General features: G+C 40.8%; 2 protein-coding genes across 3 annotated transcripts; one reads left to right on the top strand and one right to left on the bottom strand.

The window, feature by feature from the left end:
* Positions 1 to 1,543: 1,543 nt before the first annotated feature.
* On the top strand, positions 1,544 to 23,618 carry LOC311140800 (T-cell surface glycoprotein CD4-like). The gene is made up of 11 exons (XM_084176035.1): positions 1,544 to 1,572; positions 11,622 to 11,740; positions 17,258 to 17,328; positions 17,462 to 17,614; positions 17,991 to 18,146; positions 18,386 to 18,649; positions 18,859 to 19,257; positions 19,934 to 20,191; positions 20,648 to 20,754; positions 20,886 to 20,935; positions 21,292 to 23,618. The coding sequence occupies exons 3-11, from the start codon at positions 17,271 to 17,273 to the stop codon at positions 21,320 to 21,322; spliced, it is 1,476 nt and encodes a 491-aa protein (XP_084032161.1). The 5' UTR covers positions 1,544 to 1,572; positions 11,622 to 11,740; positions 17,258 to 17,270; the 3' UTR covers positions 21,323 to 23,618.
* Positions 23,619 to 23,706: 88 nt separating this feature from the next.
* LOC311140799 (C-type lectin domain family 4 member E-like) lies at positions 23,707 to 26,709 on the bottom strand. 2 transcript variants are annotated; one of them, XM_084176034.1, is made up of 5 exons: positions 26,607 to 26,709; positions 25,619 to 25,864; positions 24,654 to 24,805; positions 24,428 to 24,549; positions 23,707 to 24,225 (listed from the first exon to the last, which is right to left on the bottom strand). In XM_084176034.1, exons 1-5 carry the CDS (start codon positions 26,620 to 26,622, stop codon positions 24,057 to 24,059), a joined length of 705 nt encoding a protein of 234 aa, XP_084032160.1. In that variant the 5' UTR covers positions 26,623 to 26,709; the 3' UTR covers positions 23,707 to 24,056. The 2 variants fall into 2 exon arrangements, with proteins under 2 accessions (XP_084032160.1, XP_084032159.1); XM_084176033.1 differs by having other exon boundaries at positions 26,598 to 26,703.
* Positions 26,710 to 27,143: the final 434 nt, after the last annotated feature.

The raw sequence follows: 27,143 nt of genomic DNA on the forward strand, positions 1-27,143 counted from the left end.
ATGTTTCGATGTTCGTTTGGTTGGGTCTGTCTGTTACACCTGTGTCCGTTTGGGTCTGATTATGTGCCCTATAAGTTTCCTGTGTTGTTTTCGTTAGTTTGTGTGTTATTTTCCGCCTGTCCGTTGGTGTCACCTGTGCAGTACTCTGGACTTTGTTTTATGTTGACGCACTGTGTTGCGTTGTCGCTCGCCTCCTGGTTTTGAGGTCCTTTATTTTGTATTGTTTTTACAGTTAGTAAAGTCTTGTGTGACTCAGCCTATGCGTCCTGCATCTGACTCCTCAGCCGCATCCACATCAACACTGACAGGATCATTTAGAATTTTAGGTCCCCTTTAGGTATAAATTGTTATTGTTTAATAAAATATTGAATTTGGCCTTTACTACTATAGCCCATAGAAACACACTGAATAACACATTCACAAATGGCAAAAAAGACAGTCAAAAAATATATAATAAGGAATAAGGTTTTGAAGTGTCTGTCCTATATCTAGGAGATATAAGAAAGCTCAGGAAATATATATATATATTTTTTTACACATGTTTAACCCCTTATTTTTGTTGGCACAAAACTACCTCCAAACTTCCATTCGTTTGAATGGGTTACCTTCAGATGAGTCCTGTGACACTTGTGGGGGTTGTAGAGCAAAACGGAGAACACCATTGTGTTCGTGAGAGTCTCCCCTTTCCATAGAGTTTCTGTAGGCCAAACCACTCGGACGCTACAGACGTTTTCTTGAGAAGACCAATTTTTATGATGTCTCATGGTCTGACAAACACCGCTGTAGCTTGGTCACCTTCCACCGCAGATGTGGAAGGTCGACATAGGCGGATGCGGTGGATTGAGATGCAGCCATGCAAAAAAACGGATATCTCTAGTTTAAACTGACAGATTTTGATGGGGATTTTTGTATTATGTTACTTAGATTGACGAATGGGTGCGTCAATAGACTCTTAAGAATTAAGTGTCAAAAGTAAATGTAATTGCTAAAATATATTTAAGTATAAATAATTTCAAATTCCTTATATTAAGTGAACCAGACAGCACCAATTTCTTGTTTTTTAAATGTATGGATAGCAAGGGGCACTCCAACACTCAGACATCATTTAAAAACGAAGCATGTGTGTTTAGTGAGTCCGCCAGATCAGAGGCAGTAGAGATGACCAGGGATGTTCTCTAAATAAGTGTGTCAATTGGACCACTGTCCTGTTAAGCATTCAAAATGTAACTAGTACTTTTGGGTGTCAGTGAAAATGTAGTGAAGCAAAAGTAAAAGTAAAAAAGATAAATAGTAAAGTAAAGTACAGATACCAAAAAAATTACTTAAGTAGTACTTTAAAGTATTTTTACTTAAGTACTTTACACAACTGTGTTTGTGTGAATGTGTATGTGTGTGCGCGTGTGCGTGTCTGTGTGTGTGCCTGTGTGTGTGTATGTGACACAGAAGGCACCAGTGAGAGGATCAGAGGGGAGTATAGTGCAGTCTAGCTTCCTGTCTCCCTGTGTGTAACAGTGTGTACAGTCTGAGTGATGTCAGACCTGATCTCATCTCTCCACTGAGAGCATCAGACTGGTGAGTACAGCATTACTATATGTGTTTTTCACACTTATGATAAAGATGGATTTGTCAGACTGAGGATAATGTAGAAGCACATTTTTATCTAGAAAAAAACCCCAAGTTAATTCACAGTGCCAGTACTAAGAATTGTAATAACATTGGACTAAAGGAATCCATAGCTATGGATGAGTGGGACCCAGAGTCATATAAACGTTTATCTATCATATATTCTCTGGTGGTACCCAATGTGGTTTGGAGAATTTGCACAATGACAAAAAGACACAGGGTCTCATAATACAATGTTAGTGGAATAGTGTGTGTTGCATGGAGGTTTAAGAACATAAGAAAACGGACTTGTGAAATACCTGCCAATATTTCGCAATATGGTTTTGACGTAACTGTAAACGAGTATATGGTCATTCCACTCACATGACCAGCTGTAGGCTGGACAACTGCCTGAGATACAGTACATGTATATATTGTTTACAAGTGCATGGAGCTTAGATACTGCTGGAACCATATAATGGAAGATATAATGGATTATTGACAATAACGGTTTGAGTGTTTGTAGGCTACATCCAACAGAATTGACACATGCAGGTTATGTAGAATATACTGGAACAAACCTTGCCTAGGTAGGCCTGTTACAATCCCCCCAAAAAGGGGTTATCTCTTATTGGAGCAGTGGTTAGCAGGTTTTGCCTACAGGCTGGAAGACCTGGGTTCGAGACCTGCAAGGGGCATTACATTGTCGGCGTTTGCAAAAATTGCAGGAGTGGTGGGATGTTGCATTGGAGAGGGTCTTGGTATAGTGAAGCGTGGGGACAAGTTCTACCGAATGGAGCGGATAGTGTAACAAACCTTGCCTAGGTAGGCCTGTTATGATCCCCCCCAAAAGGGAGCAGTGGTTAGCTGTTCTGCCTATGGGCTGGGAGTCCCGCAAGGGGCGTTACACTGTTGCCATTTGCTACAATAGTGATTTAAACAATTCTCACACCTTTTTTAGATGCTTCCAGAGATTTAATGACATAATGTGTTGAAGATTGTATTTTTCAGGCATGTTGATAGTATTGCGTGACGGCTGGCCAGTTGCTATTTGATGTAAATTGTATGATTGCTATGAAGTCAGTGCTTGGTGTGAGTAAGTACACTAATGTGTGTGACTATTGATTAGCCTATAGTGTATGCAGAGAAGTCAAGTTGGTGTATATCTACTCTGATTAGGTCGTAATCTAGACTAGGCCCGCTGTAACAAAAACAAGTGTGTTTACAATAGTAGTAAGATTTGCATTGGGTATGCCATACCTATTTGGTAAAACATGTACTTGTAGCATAGTGTAGCCTAGGTTTTTGTGTAGTACTTTGATTCTGAATCTATATTGAGTCATTATTACTGATGGTACCCCTTTAAGACTTTTATTGTGAAGCACTTAATTATTCCCAGAAGTGACCTGTGTGTGTCCAGAGTGAAAGAGAAGAGCTTTGATGTTGATCTAATTCCTATTTGGCTGCGTTCTTGTGATCGGAGAACTAATACAAGATAAAGTACTTTACCCTTTGTAACCATGAGTTAATTAATTTAAAGATCCACAAATCCTCCGGAGGAGATTTCATATAATATCCACGATCAAGAAATTTAATTTACAATAGCACTTGAGTTTGTAAAGTTCTAAGTATTTGTAAGGTGTAATGTAGGCCCATACATATACTGTACAATATGTACAGCTCAGTATTGCTGAGGAGAGTTACAAGTTCTGTCAATCGATGAGGGCTGAAGCCAAGGAAACAACAGCAACATGATACATGAACATCTTTGGGTCATGTCCCACCTAAAGCTGTTTGATTTTCTTCCTGGTAGTAGCGCAGACTTTAGCTGTGTTCAAGTAGGAACTGGATACGGTTCACCAGTGGGACCCTCCTTACTTATCATTTGGGAAACAAGTAGCAGGCATACAAGTAGCCAGGATAGCAGGGTTGAGGTCAATTCAATTTTTATTCAGTCACATAGAGAAGCATTGAGTAAAATTGGATTAGGATTGGAATTTCAGTTTATTCCTGAATTGACTGAATTGAAATGGAATTGAGCCCAACCCTGAACGGTAGTATTTTTCACTATCGTTTGGAAAATAATGTTTAGGCCTACTAGGGACGGTCCGCAAACTCAATCACTAAAAAGGTTTATTTTAAATGTTAAGGAACATGAAGATGGTCATGTGAACGAACACAACATTATAGTCATGTACCTGTTCAAAGTAATCACAATCTGTCACTGTCACAATCTTACATTTGTGTTTAATTCCAAATGGATGCCAGGAAAGGACAGTCCATGAGATCAATATGATATTTTCAAGATATACATTTATACGATTGTTTACTAAAACTCAAATGAAAACAAATCATTCATTGGGTGGGTATATCATTAAGTGAAATGTCCATTGAACAACAGGAAACATCCCAGCTTGTGCTGATAATATTAAAAAGCAGCCAAAATGATCAGGTATTCAGTTGCAATGCATACACAGAATCTACTACAATTCAATATCTATAATCCTGTCAGCCGATATTTAGTCAAGCTCAAAACACGTTAGTGGATTATATCTGTAACACTTTATTTAAAGGTCCGCTAAATAGCTAATAAACTATTACTTGGTTGTAAATCATAATATGTCACTAATTCATGTATTTGTTAACATATATTTACAAATACCTGTTGTCATATACAGTATAAATCAAGAACGGAAAGTTATGCACATGTATTTACGTCATGGTCAACTAACTATGTAACAATGAAGATAAGCAATTTAGGCAGACCTTAAAAATGTATTATTATAAAATGTTACGATAGAATCATGGATTTGGAATACTCAAGTTGGTGCAGTCTTCAATCCAGACGCATTTAGCCCCAGGGCTGCAAATCCCAGCAAATGTAATTCTGAAAACGGAATTCACAATAGTACACTCAAACAGAAATGTACTTTTCATAAAGTACTATTTTTCAAATGGTATACATTGTACTTGGATTTGCACATCACCCTGTGAAGTGAGTAAATGTACATACTTCTATGGATTTACGGTATGACTTCATTGTGAATACATTCAATGCTATAGTATTCACCCCACATTTTCATCCAACATGTAGCCTAATCAGCAAAGTATTTTATAAAGCCACAATATGCACCATTCAGATATTCTGATATTATTCAGATATTCTGTTTAGAATATTTTACTTACATTTCATTGGTTTGGGTTACTTGTATCTAATTGTGGGCCTAAACTGTAGTGTATATTACAGTAACACTAACCAGTACAGGTTTCAGTCTGATTTCAGTCATTGGACACTTGTGTAGCTTAAGCTACTAGTGTAGTTTACTGTTACGACACGTACAGTATACTTGAGTACTGAAGAGCACTACTGACAACTCTGGCCTATTAAATGAATTGGTGGATGCCTATGAACACAAAAGGAGAAAACCTGTTCAGTTAAAGTAAGACAGACTTTACACACATATTGTGTTATCAACTATATCTATATTTTGGTATTTTCTTGCAGGTGCATTGAAAAAATTGAGAACAGCCATTCAGGCTGAGGCAGGTGCTTCCTTTGGTTAGTCACTAGAAATATTCTCATGTTTCCAATACTGTGCAAGCGAGGGATACTTTTCATAATGTGACACAAGGATTCCCTTGTTCATACTTTCATAAACATGACTAAAATATCTCTCTCTCTCTCTCTCTCTCTCTCTCTCTCTCTCTCTCTCTCTCGCTCTCTCCGTTGATTAGTTTTCTCCATTCAAAGTAAGACTGAGATATTGTGTTTGACATTTGGTCCTCCCTCTTGTGTTTCCACTTGGGTTGTCATTTTTAATTCTAGCAGACATACGTCAGCTTATGACAAGGTTTTTATGGTGATTACAAAACATAATTTCACCCGATTCACAACAAGTGTTCGATGTGGTTTGCTAAAAATACCCCATGCTAAATTATTTTGGCAATTGTTTCATAATTCTGATGTTTCAGTAATGTGACCTTCTTTTCCTTATTCACCTGTAGAGAGCTGAAAGCTCTCTCGGATATGTTTAAATACAGACAATTAGATATTACTTGCTTTTATTTAAACATTTTACTGTGCACTTTACTGTAAACATACATTGAGTTGGAGTAAGTACATTGGAGTTCATACATTGGAACAAGTAGTTTTCATGCAGGACACTTAACAGTGCATTCGGAAAGTATTCAGACCGCTTCCCTTTTTCCAAATTTTCTTAAGTTACAGCCTTATTCTAAAATTGATTAAATAAAACATTTTCCACATCAATTTACACACAATAACCCATAATGACAAAGCGAAAACAGGTTTTCAGAATGTTTGCAAACGTATAAAAAAATAGAAATACCTTATTTACATAAGTGTTCAGACCCTTCGCTATCAGACTCTAAATGTAGCTCATGTGTATCCTGTTTCCATTGATAATCCTTGAGATGTTTATACAACTTGATTGGAGTCCACCTGTGGTCAATTCAATTGATTGGACATGATTTGGAAAGGCACACACCTGTCTATATAAGGTCCCACAGTTGATAGTGCATGTCAGAGCAAAAACCAAGCCATGAGGTCGAAGGAATTGTCCGTAGATCTCCGAGACAGGATTGTGTCGAGGCACAGACCTGGGGAAGGATACCAAAACATTTCTGCAGCATTGAACTCCCAAGAACACAGTGGCCTCCATCATTCTTCAATGGAAGAAGTTTGGAACCGCTAAGGCTCTTCCTAGAGATGGCCGCCTGGCCAAACTGAGCAATCGGGGGAGAAGGGCCAAGAACCCGATGGTCACTCTGACAGAGCTCCAGAGTTCCTCTGTGGAGATGAGAGAACCATCCAGAAGGACAACCATCTCTGCAGCACTCCACCAATCAGGCCTTTATGGTAGAGTGGCCAGACGGAAACGACTCCTCAGTAAAAGGCACATGACAGCTCGCTTGGAGTTTGCCAAAAGGCACCTAAAGGACTCTCAGACCATGAGAAACAAGATTCTCTGGTCTGATGAAACCAAGATCGAACTCTTTGGCCTGAATGTCAAGTGTCACGTCTGGAGGAAGCCTGGCACCATCCCTACGGTGAAGCATGGTGGTGGCAGCATCATGCTGTGGGGATGTTTTTCAGCTGCAGGGATTGGGAGACTAGTCAGGATCGAGGGGAAGATGATCGGAGCAAAGTACAGAGAGATCCTTGATGAAAACCTGCTCCAGAGCACTCAGGACCTCAGACTGGGGTGAAGGTTCACCTTCCAACAGGACAACGACCCTAAGCACACAGCCAAGACAACGCAGGAGTGGCTTTGGGACAAGTCTCTGAATGTCCTTGTGTGGCCCAGCCAGAGCCCGGACTTGAACCCGATTTAACATCTCTGGAGAAACTTGAAAATAGCTGTGCAGCGACGCTCCCCATCCAACCTAATATACAGGTGTGCCAAGGTTGTAGCGTCATACCCAAGAAGACTCAAGGCTGTAACTGCTGCCAAAGGTGCTTCAACAAAGTATTGCGTGAAGGGTCTGAATACTTATATAAATCTGATATTTCCGTTTTTAATTGTTAAAAAAAATATGTTTTCTTTGTCATTATTGGATATTGTGTGTAGATTGATGAGGAAAAAAGTAATGTAATAAATGTTAGATTAAGGCTGTAATTTAACAAAATGTCGAAAAAGTCAAGGGGTCTGAAAACTTTCCGAATGCACAATACATAAAATTCATCGTAACATTTTACAGCATGAAAACATCAAAGCATGCAGACCATTGGGATAGTAGAGAAAGACAGAAAGAGAAAGAGGGGAAAAGATAAACAGTATAGGCACAGAAAGAGAGGATGGAGACATTCTGGGCTAAGGGAAGCAGTTACACAACACAGAGGTTTCAAAAGGCCTTGAACAAAGTTTACCTACATGAACTGTGTATTGCAAAAAAGATGCTTTCACAATCGTTTAAGAAAATATCACGTTTGTTATTCTTAGCCTCTCTTTCCACTGACATTTAACTGTTATTTTTTTTAACACAAGAAAAGAACAGAGTTAAAGTATGATTGAATGGGACAGAAAACGCAAAGGGAACAGTACCAGGTACCTCCCCATCTGTCTTGGTCACAGATCTCTTCATGTCTCAGTTCGACTGCCTTCCGTAGCAAACATACAACCAGGCGCTCCAGTGGCCGAATGGACCATCAGATATCTGATGTGTTAGAGAGAGAGAGAGAGAGAAAGAGAGAGAAAGAGAGACTCAATGTATAGGAAAGAGGGGAACATCTTAAGAGGAATTAGGGATGTCTCGAAAAACAATTCACCCCCTCTTTTCTCCCTACCCCCCACACTATCTCTCATTCTCTTTTTGGTAATGACTTTGTGTGGTGTGTGCACAACACCTTCAAATCGTTAGGTCTCTGACTAACGAGGGAGTCCTCACTTTCAGGTGTTTTCCACAGGAGATTCTTTGGTCAATTTTTTATCATGTTTTCTCATTCCCATGCTGCATCAGAAAATATAATTACAACAAACTTTGCATGTTTGGTAATCTGAGACAACATGTGTGTATTTCTATGAGTCTTTGCATAACATATCTTACTGTATTTGAACTTTGAACTGCTTTTGCCGTCTTTCACATTTTTTGAGTGAGGATGATGGTGTCCTTGAACCAGTACATGTTCGACAGAGGTCCTGCGCCTAACTTCTGTATTGATGTGTAGAGTGTTAGTAAAACCGTTATCAAGACCTTTATTCATGCATCATTCTAAAGTCCTACCAAAAGGCCCAAGTAGGTGATAATTCAGAGACAGGGAGTGTTCAACCCTTTTTTCAGTTAATCTCAGAACAGAGCGAGGCAGACAAAGAGAGCATGAAAGAATGCAAACCTCAGAGAGAGATGAGACGTGAGTGACATGTTTGTTTAGTGCTTGTTGTGGTTCTTGTCTCCAAACCACCTGAGCAGTGTTTCTCTAGTACAGGTAACTCTTCAGTTGAACAATGGTTTTAGTGGCCATAGAACATCAAGGCATTTGTAGTCAAACACACATTCTTCATGGTGCTAGATAGAAAACAGGTTCTCGTTAGAAAACACTATGATAATTCTTGCCCACACTCAAATGTACAAACACATTGTGAACCTTTGTCAGGTCAACCTTTTTGTCCTTGCCTATATATTTAACTTAAAAGATGGTCTTGGATTGTTAGACAGTTTCTTTGGGGCATTTTGCAGACGCTTTTATCCAGAGCAATTAGGGTTAAGTGCTTTTGCTCAAGGGCACATTGACAGATTCTTCACCTAGTTGGTTCAGGGATTCGAACCAGCGACCTCTCGGTTATTAGCCCAACACTCTTAACTGCTAGGCTACCTGCCGCCTATGTTCTCTTTCCCATAAAGACACAGTAAAGCCAACATACTATTTGATTGCACGTTGGATACTTTTTGTTGTTGACTTTTAGGCTGCGATGTCTTTACCAACAGTCTTGAAATGCCTTTACGTGGACAAGTTACGCGAGCACACCTCAAGTTTATCTCTAGACTTCAGCTCTAAGAGTTTCATATACAGTAACTTGTAATGCAGGTAGCTAGGAACATATAGATGAACAGGTGGTATATGGGGTTCTGGGGTTCTACTGTAGTATTGAGTGCAGACATGATCCCACTTTCTGCAGAGCTACGAACTAAGGTGGGTATATACAGCATGGGGAGGCACATGTGAAGGGCACACAGGTGTTTCTTCCAAGACAACAGTTAGAACCTGCTGGGCTTTAAAGAAAAGTAACCAAATAGGGTACGCATTAGACTCAAGGGACTTGCTATTGCTTTGGGTTTTATATTGAACTTAGTAAAACATGCAATCATAGTTGTAGAGTGAAACAGAAAAGTGCCATCAAGCTTTCATTCACTTTATTACATTTAGTTAATCTTCATTGAGGTAGCATCGATTAATGATTATGCATGACTCTTTCCAAAATGTAGTGTAGATGTTTGGACTTGAAAGAACATTTTTGATATTGGTATATAGTACTCGATCATTTGTGTCAGAGTTATTTCAGTTATCTCAACTCTTTCTTGTCGAAATTGTGCACCACCAAATTTGCCTAGAGGTGAATTTTACATAGCTTAATACATGAATCGAACTTGACATTGATTTAATAGAATAGATCATTGTTATTCTCAAAGTGGAATGAGGTTCATAATGTAGGAGATTGTCCTCACACGGGGCACAAATTGTGAAAGGGATGCTCCTCGCACAGGGCACCAATTGGAAAAGGTGTGTTAAGAATTACAAATTATGAGTTATGTACATGAGTTTAGAATCATTGTGAAGAGGTTTGAAGTAATTTGATTATCTTGTAAAAGTTGTGACTCTGGGTTGGGAATTGAATATCAATGAGTACATTGTTCAAGGTATATGTCTAATTATGATTAACAGTAGCACGACTATGTGGTCAATATTAAATACATAGCCTACTGATACATTCACATCAAATCTGTGTGAATATTTCAAGATGCAATCTACAATAGTTCCTGCTGTTCAATGGTCATTTCAATTAATTATATAGTCTACGTTCAACTGCTCTTATTCATGTACCCAATCTCGTGACGTTACCGTGTTGCTTTTACCAACAAAAAAACAATCAACCAAATCACATGAAATATGAATTCTTCTTTAAATTATTAACTTGTTAATGTGTGGAAATGTAGGCTACAAATCTGTTCATGAATTTGTGGGTTAATGATTACATTTCATAACCAAAAATGGTCTGATGGTGGTCATTGGAATAAGGATGGATTATGCGCTTTCAAAATGGATCCTGCTAAATATGGTGTTATCTTTTTCAAGGGTTCAGTACCACAGATTCATTGGCCAGGTCCATTTGTCTTGGCTTTCAGTGGTCAGCTTTTTTGATTAAGCTTTTTTAGAGCATTATTATAAGATCTTAAATCTGATGCTTTGTTAAACGTTGTTTATTTCAAAGGCCTAGGAATCTGATTTAGCCCTATAATCGGTACACCTAGTTAACCTTTTACTGCAGTGGGCTAAATCAGGGTCACACAGAGTGTTTCTTGGTAGTCTTGAACAAATCTACTTTGAAATAAAGTATACACCTCACACACGGTTATCGGCTTAAAAAAAGAAGACACCTGTACCATGTCAGATATAGAGTTGAAATGTATTCCATTTTGAGTTTGCATCCCAATATTACACTTTATATACATCACAGAATACTGAAATAAAACAAAACCGTTCGTCATAGAAACACCGGATTTTCGGCATTAAAAAAAAGGTATGATTATTAATTTTGAAATTATGAAAAATATGAATAACATAATTTAACTCCAGGAAAGGGCTACATATATATATATAACGACGTCAGTTTTGGTAATTTTACGGATTGAATAAACATGAGCTGCAGCCACCCAGTTTCATGTTTAATCTGTTGTTTGATTATATACAATGAAACAAGAGAGATACGTATTTTACATTTACATTTACATTTTAGTCATTTAGCAGACGCTCTTATCCAGAGCGACTTACAGGAGCAATTAGGGTTAAGTGCCTTGCTTAAGGGCACAGCGACAGATTTTTCACCTAGTCGGCTCGGGGATTAGAACCAGCGACCTTTCGGTTACTGTATTTGTTTGTGTTTCTATTTTGCTTGTTTCTCTCTACCGATTTAAGTTCTGTCTAATGTAGATGAAACCTGTGACTGAGCAAAACATTTGCAATTTTATGGCCCGAGTGAAGCAGTGTACGGTGTTAGGGGGTTGCCAAATAACGACTGGCATAAGTAAATCAAATAGACTGACTATTGTTGACATGTGGGTTAAAATAATATTGATGATGATAATAACAATGAAGATAATAATAATGGTTAAAATAATAACTATTATGTAGCCTATTATGTTATTGCGGGCTGTTACTGCGCTAACATGCTAGCGAAAATTTTTGCTAAGATAGTCCACCCTTTCTTCAGCCAATTAAAAATGTCATTGTTTTAGTCTTAATGCACTTGACCAATAACTGTACATTTCCTGATTCTTTTTAGGCCAATCAGTAGTGAGGGAGGTGCAACAGGGTTTAAAAGCAAAGTTGTTTCTCTGAAAATCAACATTTCCGCCTGGCTCTTCATCATCGGCGAGGGACTCTCAACGCTATCCACTGAACGTAAGTATAGAAAAGGATGTTAACTAAGATGCTAGATGTAATATGGTATAATAACACTCTATGATCATTGATTTGTGGTAAACAATGTAAAAGTATTGATGTAATAACTCTATTAATCATTGTTATGACTGCTCGTAGTAGACCATCAAGTGTCTAAATCAGACAACTATCTTTACAGAGAAAACATATATAGGTTTCTTTTGCATTCATGAATGCAGAATATTGTAATAATTATTTCACCTTCATAAAATGTTACATGATGTCCTAGTGCGTATGCCCGCTTTGCATTTACAGTAAACTAAAACCTGTTAACTTAACCTTAAACTAGAATAAGAGAGGTAACAAGTGCGTTTCAGATAAATGTTGAAATAGTGGTCAACCAAATGTATTTGTCCACTGATGTATTCACCTGTCGTGCTACCACGGTAAATAGACATTTCATGGTTTCATTGCCATTGTATTTTACAACGTTTCGCAGACATTTCATGACGACTTTTTAATGTACTGTAAAGGCCCTCTCTGAACTGATGCTCTCAAATCAGAGACACTCCTCTTTGCACTAGGCCTATCTGGTCCCATTGAAAGTCAATCCCTTGGCTTACAGAGGTGACATGGCTAACACACACCTTACATACAAGTCATAAAGGTTCAACATTCATACTCATATTACTTATACTGATAAGCCTTATGGGGAACAATGATTTAGTCCGATTTTGCATTCCATCATATGTTTTGTACTGCGTACAATTAATTTGCAGGGATCAGAGTTCCAACACCTTAAAATGGGAGACAATTCTGTAAGATTATTCCTTCACCTTTTTACATAGACTGAGTGTGGGTATGGATGTGGGTATGCAGACCCGCGAGCCACTGTGGCCCCTCATGATGAGTTCAGATTGTTGGTGGCTCCCACCCGCATCAAAGTTGCCCATCCCTGGTCTAGAACATCAAAGGAGGAGCAAACATGTTCAAAGGTTTGGGATCCGCAAAAGATTGCCCAATTGAATCACATATAGTAACACACATTTCCAATTTCCCAAACAACATGGATCATCTGAGTCTCTTTGCGGGTAGAGCAGCAGCTCATCATAACAGGAAACTCTCATCAGAGAATATAGATGCAGAACTCCCTCAAAGGGCAACTATCTTAAAGGGTAATACATGTCTTATGACTCTATAGGCTCCCAGGCTATTCCACCGCCATTTTGTCAAATGTAAACAAGCTTTCTGTAAGGCAAAGAGCTAACAAAGAGGAGGAGACAGACTAGGAGCGGTGAAAATCGGCATTAAAGGGATTAGAAACAGAGAAAGTCTGCATTCAGTGAACATCTGTGCCGGTATACAGCACCAACAATACCACCTGGTTACATGACTCTCTCAGTCGATTGAGATAGGTCCCCAGCTCAGAAACTATGAGTTACGCAAATGGATTTCAAGTTAGGATTCAGAACTTTCAGGAGCCTTGTGCTACATATGTAGGATCTTAATTTGAGCCAGTTTGCTACAGCAGGAAAATTATCCCATAGCAACAGGACATCGTGAATTATTATGTGGATTATAATTAATGGACATTTTTGTAAGGATTGATTAAAAAAATTGTTAGGGCAAATCAAGTTAGACATTTCTAAGTGGAAACTACAAACTTTAGAAGCCTTTGAAACCTCAAATACACTAAACGTTTGCATTTCCTGCTGTGCATGACAATTCTCAGCAACAAAAGACTGATCAAATTAAGATCCTACATCTGTATAGTTGTAATAGCCGTGTTTCAGTGAATTGTTGCTCATGTCTGTGCCTGACTTGGCACAGATGTCAGCTCAACATCTAATTTTGATTTACATTTGGATGAGTTGTCAACTAACGTGAATTCAACAAAAAAATTCACCATCATTGGCTTTAGGTTAAATGTTGGGTGAAAGAAATTCCCTTACGTTGATGACTTTTTGCAAATTCAAACAGTTTTACACGCTGATTCAACGTCATCACATTTAATTATTTTGTTGAAATGATGCGGAAATCATTTTCTTCAGCCAGAGTAATGAGACATTATATCAGTAGCTAAATTATAATGCGCTCCCAGAAAAAGGAAAATCGCAGGCTAATTTGAGAGATAACGACACACACTCCCACTCCTTGTCACAGAGAGGAAAGTGCTGCACTCGTTCCCCTGACGTGGCCAGAATAAACCCACGTTTGTCTGAAGGATCCTTGGGTGTGATATTATAAAAAGTGTGATGGTGATTGTAGGTCTTTGCCTGTTTCTGAGGATGTATGAGCGTAGAGTGCATGAGTGTTGTGAGTCTGTGTGGGTGTCTTTGTGTAGGAGAATACTTTGTGTAGTGTGTTTGAACAGAGGGCCTGTATGACTGTGTGTGTGTGTGTGTGTGTGTGTGTGTGTGTGTGTGTGTGTGTGTGTGTGTGTGTGTGTGTGTGTGTGTGTGTGTGTGTGTGTGTTACTGACTGACTAAGTACAGTAACCTAAAACCTAGGCCATTGAGTACAACTTTAAAGATCTCCCTCTTTATGAAAACCATTAAAAAAAAACACAAATCTGAAAGGCCTGTGTACAAAAAGGTGGTCTACTTAGTATGCCTTCTCAGGTTTAGGAGGTGACGTGATGCTCAGTCACTGGACCAGTTATATCGCTTGCTGCAGGAGAGTACAGGCTTCCCCTGTTCCTTCAAGAGGAAAATAACTTTTCTATTTCAGTTACTGTAGCCTGTCCCTTGGGCAAAACACCAGCTTCCGTCGTAGCACCAGTGAAGGACCCCTCTGGCATTGCAGTATCTCTGAAATGTTTAAGGGCTCAGGAAATACTGTGATCCCCTTGTGGCAGAGGTGAAGAACCTCCCACTGCCATTGTTCCTGCCTCATAGCAGAACTCCTCAGGCAATTCTGTAGTCAGCCCATATCTCAAGATAGCACTCAGGAATCAGAAGATGTGTTTCAATGTGCTGAATCCGAACATGTGGAAACTCTCTTAGATATTTATGTTGGATGTTTCTTTGGCGATGCAACAGCTCTGGTCACCAGCCCCTCAGGCAATGCAGTACAGTAGCCTTTGATAAGGAAGGACCCCTCAGGCAATACGGTAATCAAAGGTGTCCTTCTCCATGTAGTCAGTTCAGGTAGAGGAGGGCATGCTGCGGTAAGGGTCGAGCAAGATACGGAAGCAGCGTATTATCAGGAGGCCCAGGACGAGGAAGAGGATGACGACAAAGATGAAGGCTGCCTTCGCCTCCAATGTCAACAAAGAGGACGAGGACAGGTCTGATTCAGAGGCAGTCAGGGTACTGCTCAGGAAATCCTCATCCATCTTGGGCAAAGTTGGGTCACTGACAAACTCTCCCTCCTTCTTCACCCTCACCACCCGTCACACAAGCACTGAGGAGGGCATCTCGGTGTGGTAGGTAGAGGGATAGTGAAGCTGCTGGCGCCTGCCAGGCGACAAGTCAGCTCTCCCACGCTGCCTCTCTTTACGCGAAAAATCGTCATGCAGACTTGTGCCCTCATGGAGATTCCATGCAGTGGATAATTAATACTGAGGTATTAATTTGTGATACTTCACTAGGCTAAAACAAGGTTTACTCTTTCATTCGTGTCGGTCAACCACTGAAAACATAAATGTGTCAAACTTTGTCTGCCTCTTCTTATCCATTTGGTGGAATTTCAACCATGCTCCGTCTTCTCTGCTTCCCACCCCTCCTCGTGCACTATTTTCCCCCATGTAATAATTATGTGGGCGCTTATATTTGTCCTATTTCACACATGTACAAGTGTGTATTATACACGTGTGAATAGTTTTTTTGCATATCCCAACTTCCCAAGAGACACCCTCAGAGAGTGGGGTCACGGCCAGCCATTATCAACAGCTACCCTGGAGCAATTAGGGTTAATTGCCTTGCTTAAGGGCACATCAACAGATTTTTCACCTTTTCGGCTCAAGGATTCAAACTAGCAATCTTTCAGTTACTGGCCTAACGCTCTTATGGCTAGGCTACCTGACGCCCATATGGTAGCACTTACCCTGGTATCAAGTTCACCTTCCAACACACTATGATGATTACCTTGGTTCTTGATTTTGATTTTACCAAGATAACAATCTACTACTAGTATATTGTTGTATAGTACTCCCCCGTACCCTTCTGTCTTCTACTGGATAATGTTGGATAACATGCCAGCTCATGGCATGTATAACTGTGTTTTATTCATGCACATATTCGTAGTCTGGTGGAGTAATTCTAAAATGTTAAATTCAGTAGATCATGATCATCCCCTAAGGGGAAATTGTTTGCAGCCTAGTTGACAGAACACACTGTACGGTTGAAACCTGAAGAGCACTTTGGATGTGGACTAAAGTTTTTCAGGCCTGATTATATTACATTCTTTAAATTGCTCCTGATAACGCTATGCTACCTTTAAGTGCACATCCCTATCATGACAGCCCGAAGCTGTTACATTTATCAGTAGCTGACTGTACTCCGTTCACACACAGGTTAAAACATTGAGAATTGTCTTAAAATGAAAAGAGATTAAAAGGTGCAGAATGCTTCAGACAAAAATTCTGAAAGTACCCACAACACACCTAAAACTATCATGCACGCACGCACACGCACACACACACACACACACACACACACACACACACACACACATTCACACACGTACACACATACATGCACACACACACATGCACACACAACACAGAAAACAGAATAAAAAACTACCATAGACCACACTCCCGGCGTACGACTGCCATTGTGGTCTTTTTTTTCATTCATCAAGTGTGGAGAAATCCGCCTTTCGTGGAATAGAGGAGGAAGGGAGGGGGTGAGTGAGTGAGAGGAGAGGAGGGGAGGATAGGGATATGAATCTACACTTCGTGAAATCAGGGCCCACCACAGCCTCAGCATTCGCCCCCTCTCTCTCCTCCCCCATCCCTCTCTTTTTTTGTGTGTGTCTCAACCAAAGCCCACCACAAAGCTACTGCTTCTCTCCCTTTCTTCATTCTTCCTCTTCTTTTTATCTGTCTCTCAACTTCTCTAAATCAGAGACCACCACAAACCCCTTCCTTTCTTTTTTTTTTTACTCTGATGATGTATCACACAACAAGAATCACTGTCATGTGAATGGGAATCAGTCAGGGTTAATTTACTCAAATTTTAGTCAATTAAATTAAATTAATTTAATGTGAATCAGTGATTTATCTAAATACATGTGTTTTAAATGGGTTAAAGAAGGCATTTACAGTACATAACAAATGGGAGAAACAGAAATTGGGTCTCTTCAGTTAAAGCTTTTGCTGACTTTATTGAACAGAAAATCGAAATACTGTGATACTGTAGGTTATAAAAAGTATAGCTATATGTTATTGTTTTATCTTTTATATTCCAAGATCAACCAGTACTACTTGATGAGAACTGTCGATTTGTTTCCACAGTATTTGATCTTGGGTGACAGGAAATACATTACTATAGCAAGCCGTCATAATCAGCTTTTGTTGCTCTTTGTTTTCAGGAGAAAGTACAAAATGAAGTGTGTTTCTGGGTTCCTTTCCATCCTTATTGCTTTGTTCATCTCTTCAACAGGTAAGAGAGAATTTTCAGAAATGATGTATACTCTATGTTATATTATATAGCAACAGATACATTTCTGTAAAGGTAACTTACTATTGGACTTACAGTATACTGTATATATCTTGTCTTCTGTGTTCTCTCTCAGGGGCTGAAGATGTGGTGGTGTATGGTCAAGTGGGAGGGACGGTCACACTCCCCAGAGGGAAGTGGGGTTCAGAAAGGGTGTGGGTAAAATGGTACTTTGGGACGGACACGCAAGCTGTGATATCCCGCAACATCCATGGTCAAGAGATGACAGGTGAGTGAGATTAGTGTTAGAGGGTATCCATCTTTAATAGAGTGTTACCTTTTTTGAGCCATTAACATACTGAGCAAAACAGTATTTGGTAGTTGACAGCTGGTTCTTTTTTTATCTGATTTTGACTAGCTTACAATTTGAGGGTTGCTGGCATCAGAATCTCAGGTGCCTACTGCTGTAGTGCTCTTGAGCACTTAACCCCTGTTCTGCTCAGGGTTACTGCTCTGCCTCTGCAGGTGGCCCTGTGCTGCTTCCATATTCTCATATGTTTTTGTGGTGTCCAGGTGGGTTGGGAATAAAATAAGACAGCAAAAATACACATTTCTGATTCACACTACTACTACTCTGTATTAATCACTTGATTATTGACATGCAGATCAATCATGGAAAGACAGGCTGTCTCTGTCAAGGACTGACTTCTCCCTGATCATCAACAATATCAGACTGGAGGACTTCAAAACCTTCAAATGTGAACTGAATGATCACAGTCCAGAAATACCTACCTCAGTCACCACATTCAGACTGTTCCATGGTAAGTGCAGAGTGAAAGAGAGAGGGGATTTCTATCTCATGACAGTGTTATGAGAAAGATGAGGAAGGAAATGGAACATTGTGTTCAGTCACCCTCATGTGGGGTAAACAAGTACTGCACACACACAAATGTATACAAATGTACCTTTGTATACCCTCTCTCTCTCTCTCTCTCTCTCTCTATTTCTCGTCTTTCTCTCCCTCTCTCTCTCTCCATCTCCACCATCTCTCCTCTCTCAGTGAGTGTACAACGGCAAGACTCTCCCCTGTTGGCTGGGGAGACTCTTACTCTGAAGTGTGACATAGAGAAAATATTTGAGGGTATGCAGATAAGATGGCTTAGTCCCCAGAAACAGGACCTGAAAAAAGACACGCGTGCCCAGATCACAAATGACGTCCGCCTGACAGTAAGGATGGTCACTAGCCAAGACCATGGAGTGTGGACCTGTGTGGTGACATACCAGGGCAGGGAAGCCCATGCCAACACCCCTGTTACTGTAATGGGTGAGTGTTAAATTAGATAAAGTGGTTTATGGTCATCTAGATTAAATCATTTGAATAAAAGGTCAAATGTCTTCAGACTGAGGTTAAACTGTCCTTTATTGTCTCATTGTCTCATTCTCTATCCCTCTCTCTCTCTCTCTCTCTCTCTCTCTCTCTCTCTCTCTCTCTCTCTCTCTCTCTCTCTCTCTTTCACTCTCTTCCCTCCTCAGACCTCTCCCCTGCTCTTCCAAAGCCTGTCTACACCTCTGTCTCCTCCCACTCTTTTCTCAATCTTCCATGTTCCTTTTCCATTCCTCCTCATCTGTCCTGGTCAGACCTCCAGGCTAAGGGCATCCGGGGAGGCCGCTGGACCTTTACCCCGAGCCCAGCGGCAGGCTCCTTCACTGGGGTTGTCCTGACCCTCGTCAACCTCACCCTGGGGCCTCCATCATCCTGGGTGGTCCTTCAGAACAAAGGGCTGGATGTCTCAGCCCTGCTGAGGAACAATCTGAACCTCACCCTGTTGAAGAAAGAGGTGACGGAGGAGGACAGGGGCGAGTACACCTGCGCTGTGGAGTTCCAGGGGGATGTCATCCTGAATAGAACAATGTGTGTGGAGGTGCTACAGGGTAAGTTAAGCTTTGTGGCAGTCCTGAAAAAATGTCCTTCTCCTTCCTTCCTACCCTCTTTACTTCCTAACTTCGCTTCCTTCCTCCCTCCTTTAACCCTCCCCTTACTTATTTCCCCCCTATTTTCTGCGTACAAAGTGAGGAGTGACAAATCACTTTGATTTTTCAGCTCTCAATTGTTCAATGAGTACCTCCTGGCGTCTATCCCTCTTTCTCCCTTCATTGTCATTCAAATCCTTGTCAGACCATCGTCATGGCAATGCTATTCCTCCTTTCTCTGCTTCTGTTTATTGCACCCAGCCAGTTTTCTCATCTCCTTCTGTCGTTCAATGGGAACATTCTGTCCCCGGTGTATTGTGTCCTGTGTCTAATTCAGTGGGTAATACACTTGTCTGGCTCCACTTGTTTTAATAGGGTATAATGAGGTTTCTCTCTGCCAGGATAATATGCCAGCTGAATGAATACTAATCATTTTATTTTGTTTCTCCACGTTTATTTTTTATTTTTTTATTTTGTCTGTCTCCGCCTTTATCACATCAAACTGGTAATCTTCTCTCTCTCGCTCTCTCTCTCTCTCTCTCTCTCTCTCTCTCTCTCTCTCTCTCTCTCTCTCTCTCTCTCTCTCTCTCTCTCTCTCTCTCTCTCTCTCTCTCTCTCTCTCTCTCTCTCTGTCCAGTGTTTTCCTCTTCAGGTCCAGTGGCCTTTGTAGGTCAGGAGGTCAACCTCACCTGCACCCTGGGCCACCCTCTGAACTCTGACCTGGAAGTGAAATGGATCCCACCACGCCACTCCTCCCTCCTCCCTTTACGCTCCTCCCCCCACCCCGCCCTTCTCACCATCCCGGAAGCAAGGGATGGAGATAGTGGGAGGTGGAGGTGTCAACTGAGTAGGAACAAAACCCTGCTGACGTCAGTGGATATCACACTGAAGATCGGTGAGAAAGGAGAAACAGAAAGTGACATGGTCAGGATGTGGTTAGGGTGCGTGGTCAGTGTGTGTGTAGAGGTTAGGGTGTAATTAGCCTCACTAGCCAGTGGCCACGCTTACTGCAGCACTTTAAATAGTATAGTACCACAGTACTACTACAGTAATTAAGTACAATGTACTTATAGCAGACAGTACTATAAGCCTTTAAAGAAGGAAGCTCTGATGTGTGCTTTGCACACCTACCTTACGGGTATGTTATTCAGTGTGCGGTTATGAGTAAAGAGGCCTAATTTCAGAAATACAGTATATCACTTTTAAAAAATTATAATACTATTATTGAAAACCAGATACTGTCATAAGCTAATATATCTTTATTGATTTGATAGGCTGGAAACAATGTAAAGTTATGAATGTAGAACTTGCATACTGATTCTGTCTCTCTTGATGTTGTTCTGATGGACAGAGCGAGTCCCCGTGGACGTGTGGCTGTTGGTCACCATCTGTGCCGCAGCCGTCATCTTCATCCTCCTCCTCATCCTCACTGTCATCCTCATTCGACGCCACAGACAGGTACACTTTGGTGATTTAATCAGATATTTATTTTAGCTTAAAAATATACTTACAATCTCTTACATTTTGCTGTGTCTTGTTGGTACTGTTACTGAGATTTCCTGTGTGTGTGTGTTTATGTCGGTTTTCAGCGGGTGATGCTGCCCAGACGTGGCAAACGCAGATTCTGCCACTGCAAAGAGTGAGTGTAATTTCCTGCACACGCACACACACACAAACAAACACACACACACACACACACACACACACACACACACACACACACACACACATACACACACACACACTCAGACCCTCAAGTTTGGTTAGATTGAGGGCTAAAAAGTATTTGTATTGGCCTTGAATGTGCAAACTTGTTCAAGGTGACGTGTGTTCAAGGTAGAAGCCTAAACTTCTTCTCCCTCTCTTGCCAACTAAATTCAGAGTAAAACACGATTTTTGTTGCCTTGGGTTATCTGTTGCACCTCCCATATTTGAGAAATACTGTGTGAGAATGGTTATTTACAGTGCTAACCATTCTGTTTTCCTCTGTTACAGCCCCAAACCAAAAGGATTCCACAAAAACTAGAGATATTATACAGACCGGAATCCCTGTCAAATTCAGGACAATGTCTCTGCTATTTCGTCTTAGCTATTCTATTCTGATAGAAAGAAAAGAAGGACAAAAGAAGCAAGAAATATGTTTTTCATGTGATGTTTGATACTAGAATTGATTCCATTTCCCAAGTGTTTATTATCATGCTTTATGACCTATGATTGAAGAAATTCTGTATATAAATATGTATAGCTACTGTCGCTTTTGTATTACTGTACGCTGAGTATACAAACCGATAAGAACACCTGCTCTTTCCATGACAGACTGACCAGATTAATCCAGGTGAAAGCTATGATCGCTTATTGATGTCACTTGTTAAATCCACTTCAATCAGTGTAGACGAAGGGGAGGAGACAGGTTAAAGAAGGATTTCTAAGCCTTGAGACAATTGAGACATAGTAGGTGTAGTAGGTGCCAGGCGCACCGGTTTGTGTTAAGAACTGCAATGCTGCTGGGTTTTTAACGCTCAACAGTTTCCTGTATGTATCACAGTGGAGGCTCCTCAGAGGAGGAAGGGGAGGGCCATCCTACTGAGTGAATTTCATAAAAATAAAAATTGTGAAACATTTAAAAAGTTATTCTTTTTAGATAAAACTCTACTAAATATATATGAATGTCACCAAATAGTTAATTAAAACACACTGTTTTGCAAGGAAGGTCTACAGTAGCCTCAGTTCTTGTATTGACTTCAATTAAAAACCAGAGGAGGCTCATGGCTCTCACCCCTTTCGATAGACTTACACAGTAATTATGACAACATCCAGAGGACGTCCTCAAACCTATCAGAGCTCTTCCAGCATGAACTGACATGTTGTCCACCCAATCAAAGGATCAGAGAATGAATCTAGTACTGAAAGCATAAGCTACAGCTAGCTAGCACTGCAGTGCATAAAATGTGGGGAGTAGTTGACTCAAAGAGATAAAGACAATTGTTGAACTGTTTGAACAAATCAATTTCTTCCAAAATTAAGGAGAAGCAAGAGAGTGAAAGAGAGAGCTAGCTATATTTGGTAGTATTTTAAAAGAAAACTTTCACTTAGCTAGCAAATGCAGCTAGTTAGTTTAGCCTACTCAAGCACCCGGCTCAAACAGAGAGGGATGCTATGTTAGCTAGTTGGCTATGGCTATCCAACACTAACTCTTCCAAGTCAAGGTAAGCTTTTGGTTTTATAAATGTATTGCCACTGGGGCCCACCGGTGTAACTGCTAAACTGCTTTCTGACTGTACACTGTACTCCATGATTGTAGCGGGTTTACTAACGTGTTAGTTCTAGTAGCTATGTTGACTATGATGTGACAATGATGTAGGCTGTGTGTAAAGGTTAGGGGTCATGAAATGAAGGTTTGGCTTGGAAAGTGTTTTTCGCCTGGTCACAGACAGCTGATGTGTGGTGCACTGAAGTCCACAAGCGAAGGGGAGGAGAGCACGTAGATAGTTGCAAGAAGGAATTATATATACAACGCGCAAAGTGATCATGCTGTTTTTATGTGGCTGCTATGAAAGTGAACTGTGTTGCGTGTGATCAGGGGTGTATTAATTCTGCTGATTCTGTTGAAAAACGTATCTTAAATGGAAGCAAACTGAACGAAACAGGTATAAGCATACTTGAATTTGTCCAATAGAAACTCTCATTTGCAACTGTTGGACTAATGATTACATCCTAGATCAGCTAGCTGCAGGCAAGAGTGTGCAAGGCGGTATTGAGTGTGCCACTGTCTGTCACCTTGATTATCTCGACCTGTTGTTGCAACCTCATAATGGGTACAGTGAAAATTAGAGGATCATGTAGTAGCCTAAACCTATCGATGTTACATTGAGCTGAGTGAATGGAATATGAATGACAGTTATCCAATATGCTGTAATAGAAATAAGGCCATGCTCATAAAAAATTATCATCCTCCCTCATCTTAAACGTCAGCTACCGTCACTGATATCAAGAATGGTCCACCACCCAAAGGACATCCAGCCAACTTGACACAACTGTGGGAAGCATGGGAGTCGACATGGGCGCCAGCATCCCTGTGGAACTCAATATTAAGAAGGTGTTCCTAATGTTTGGTATACTCAGTGGATATTGCATAGCACTTTGTTTTAGAGTCCATTATTTACCCAATATTTTCTTAAGAAAACAGAATAACATCTTAATACTATAGTTTCTTACGGTTTCAGCTGCGCGTTCAGGCTCATTCCACCAGGCTAGGATTCAGGAGGCCACAAAGTTTTGTTGAATTGTTTGAAATAAGTAACAGAGTAAATACAGGGTTTATTGTTGTTGTGTTATAGGACTGTAATTAAAGTGTTAGATTGTATTGGAAAAAAAAATTTAAACATCAAAAAACCAGCAGTGACTGAGGGGTGACTGATTGATAGCTTTATTGAAATGCCTTCAGTGGTGGGTAGACAGACACCAACACAAGTCGATACCAACTGGCACTTATTAATTTGTTTTGGCTAATTATACATACTGTGACTGGGATTCAATCCAATGCACGTTGTAGAAATGTGCATTGCCTTTGACTTTTGAAGGGAATTTACACTTGATTACTGCTGCGTTTACACTGAATTCGATCTCCGCAAACGTCGGGAAAATTGCCTTTAAAAGGCACATTGTCAACAGTGCAACGCGCTTCCCTACAATGCGCCTTGTATTGAATCCCTGCCACTCTAAGCTTATTTCATGGTCAGTGGTGTCTTTCGCCCGCTGATTCAATGGCAGGTAATAGGGGTAGCATCCATTTGACAGATGTGGTGGTAGGTGAAGACACAGGGCACGTCGGACCAGGTCTGAGTGTTACTCTCCAGGACCACACAGTCCTCACCTTCAACCCCACCGGAGAGGTTGTTATCAGGCTCCGAGATCCAATGGTTCCAGAACCTATAGGGAAAGGGAGGTAGGGGGAGAGAAAATATGATGGGCAGGATGGAATTGAAGTCACAGAGAGGGAGAGAGATAAGACAGAAAAAAAGGAGAGGACAAATATCTGAGAAAAAAGACAGGACTGAGCAACTGAGATATTTTGAGTCAATGTTGTACGTGTCATGTTGAGATTGTTGAAAGGGTTGCAGACAGTACATACTTGTTTGTGAGCGTTGTGTTGTCCACCCATCTCCAGTCCCCCTCTATCTCTCTGTCTGATAAGCCGATCCAGAAGTAGGTATTAAACCCACCAATCCTACTGACCTCTTTTCCCAGGGCTTCCTATAAACAAACACATGGTTACGATGAGAAGAACACACACACACACTAATGCACGCACGTGTGCACACACACACGCACACACACACACACACACACTTTCTTACATGCTGTTTCTTGCTGTGCAGGATGGTAAGGTGGCTGCCCAGGGAAGTACAATTGTCTCTGCTGCTCGGCCAGTCCATCTTGTCATTACTGAAGGAGTAACATTTTTCATCTACATGAAGCCACCCCTCAGGACACTCTGTGAAATTCAACACTGTAAACGGAGAGAGAGAGAGAGATAGAGAGAGAGAGAGAGAGAGAGAGAGAGAGAGAGAGAGAGAGAGAGAGAGAGAGAGAGAGAGAGAGAGAGAGAGAGAGTGAGAGTGAGAGAGAGAGAGAGAGGGGGGAGGGAGAAAGAGAGAGCGAGAGAGAGAGAGAGAGAGAGAGAGAGAGAGAGTGTGAGAGTGAGAGAGAGAGGGGGGGGAGGGAGAAAGAGAGAGCGAGAGAGAGAGAGAGGGGGGGAGAGAGAGGGGGGGAGAGAGAGAAAGAAAGAAAGAAAGAAAGAAAGAAAGAAAGAAAGAAAGAAAGAAAGAAAGAAAGAAAGAAAGAAAGAAAGAAAGAAAGAAAGAAAGAAAGAAAGAGAGAGCAAGAAAGAAAGATTTGGATATAATTCAACCTTTGTACTGTATGATAGTATTTAATATATGAACTAGGGTTCATGTCTTCTGTGTCAAATGTGGAATGTCCCTAGATTTATGAAAATGTTGCTGCAATACATTCTGGAAATATTCTGAAAACTTGATAAAAGAGGTAGGGGAATGTAGAGCCATAGATTGGGGAATGTTAACTAGGGCCACTAATCAAATGATCCTGACCATGTGACCTCCTGGCCCTGTCCTAACCATCTGGGAACATACAGTAAACAGCATATTTGATGGGATATGTTTAAACAAGAAGCACTACTCATGATCACATAATGAGCAGTTATTTAGGAGATCGGTGATTTGTCCATCAGTAATTCTGTGCCGTCTGGTGGCAATGGAGTTAATCTCAAACACGTACATAGTGTTTGCTGGCTAGTACCCACCTGTGGCAGAGCAGTTGTGTGCCAGGCTGGCATAGTCATTACACAGACGGCTGTAGCGACGCAGCACAGAACTCAGCTTCAACTTCAGGGAGGCCAACTCTTCCTCAGGGGTCTCCACAGGTTGAGTGGCATTTGACAGGGGCTCTGCAACTGCCTGATTGGTGCTGATGGATACCAGGCCAATCAGCACAAGGAAGATGGTCTGACACGTCAGAAGCCCTGCCCACTTCTTCACACCCTGGGAACCTGATTGGATTGATCAAAGAGAGAGCTCAACTCACAGAGTTGTATTATGCAGTATACCTGTCAATCAGATGAGAGTTTAACCCGACTAGAATTGAGATGATGATTCATATTCTACATACAGGATGTCTTTTTATAAGCCACTTAAATTAACCTAAATATTGTAACAAAGTGACTTGCCCAAACTTGATACACACAAATACACACAGACACTCACACACACACACACACACACACACACACACACACACACACACACACACACACACACACACACACACACACACACACACACACACACACACACACACACACACACAGTCTTGTACAGCTAACCTTTTGGGGACACACAATTCAGTCCCATTCAAAATCCTATTTTCCCTAACCCTAACCCGTACTCTTACCCTTACCCTAACCCTAACCTTAACCCTAACCTTAACCCAAAAACCTAACCTTAACCCTAACCCTAAACCTAACCCTAGCTCCTAACCCTAACCCTAAAACTAACTCTAGCTCCTAACCCTAACCCTTAACGTAATTCTAACCCTAACACTAATTCTGACCTTAACCCTAAACCCCCTAGAAATAGCATTTGACCTTGTGGGGACTAACAAAATGTCCCCAGTTGGTCAAGTATTTGTTTGTTTACTATTCTTGTGGGGATTTCTGGTCCCCACAAGAATAGTTAAACACGTCCACACACACACGTTGATGTAGACACAAAAGTTAATTTTACCTTGCTTACATTGGTATTTCTCCATGTTCTCTGTGTAATATCACTGGTACCTGATTAGTTCATAAATCGAATGTGTGTCTCTTTTCACTCAGTGTGCGTTATATACCAACGTGGTGTGTGTTTGTGAGTGTAGGCAATTGGTTGGAAAGTACAAATTGTGGAAATAACATTATGCTGGACCTGAGACAGATTTGAACTGGAAGATAGGAAAGTGGTGCAATAACAGAAATTCTGTCAAGGAATTAAGCCCAGCTGGTCATGCAGAGTTGGATCAATAGTCTCAATGAACAAACAAATGCTACCAAATGAAGTGGATTTGTCACAGAGTTTTTACATTATTTGCCAATGATCTGAGCGATCAAAGTTCTCTCTCTGTCACTAAACATGACAGTGCAGTTTCATGAGATCGACAAGAGAGGTTTACTACAAAAGCATGACATTGCACTTTAAGCCGAACGCTGTGTAACAGCATGGGTTTACTTGTTTTGTTTTCACAAATGAGCAGCTGCATGAATTCCATGTGTACTTGCACACACACACACACAC

Source organism: Coregonus lavaretus, assembly GCF_964263955.1.
Source record: "Coregonus lavaretus genome assembly, chromosome: 13".
NCBI classification, from domain to species: domain Eukaryota; kingdom Metazoa; phylum Chordata; class Actinopteri; order Salmoniformes; family Salmonidae; genus Coregonus; species Coregonus lavaretus.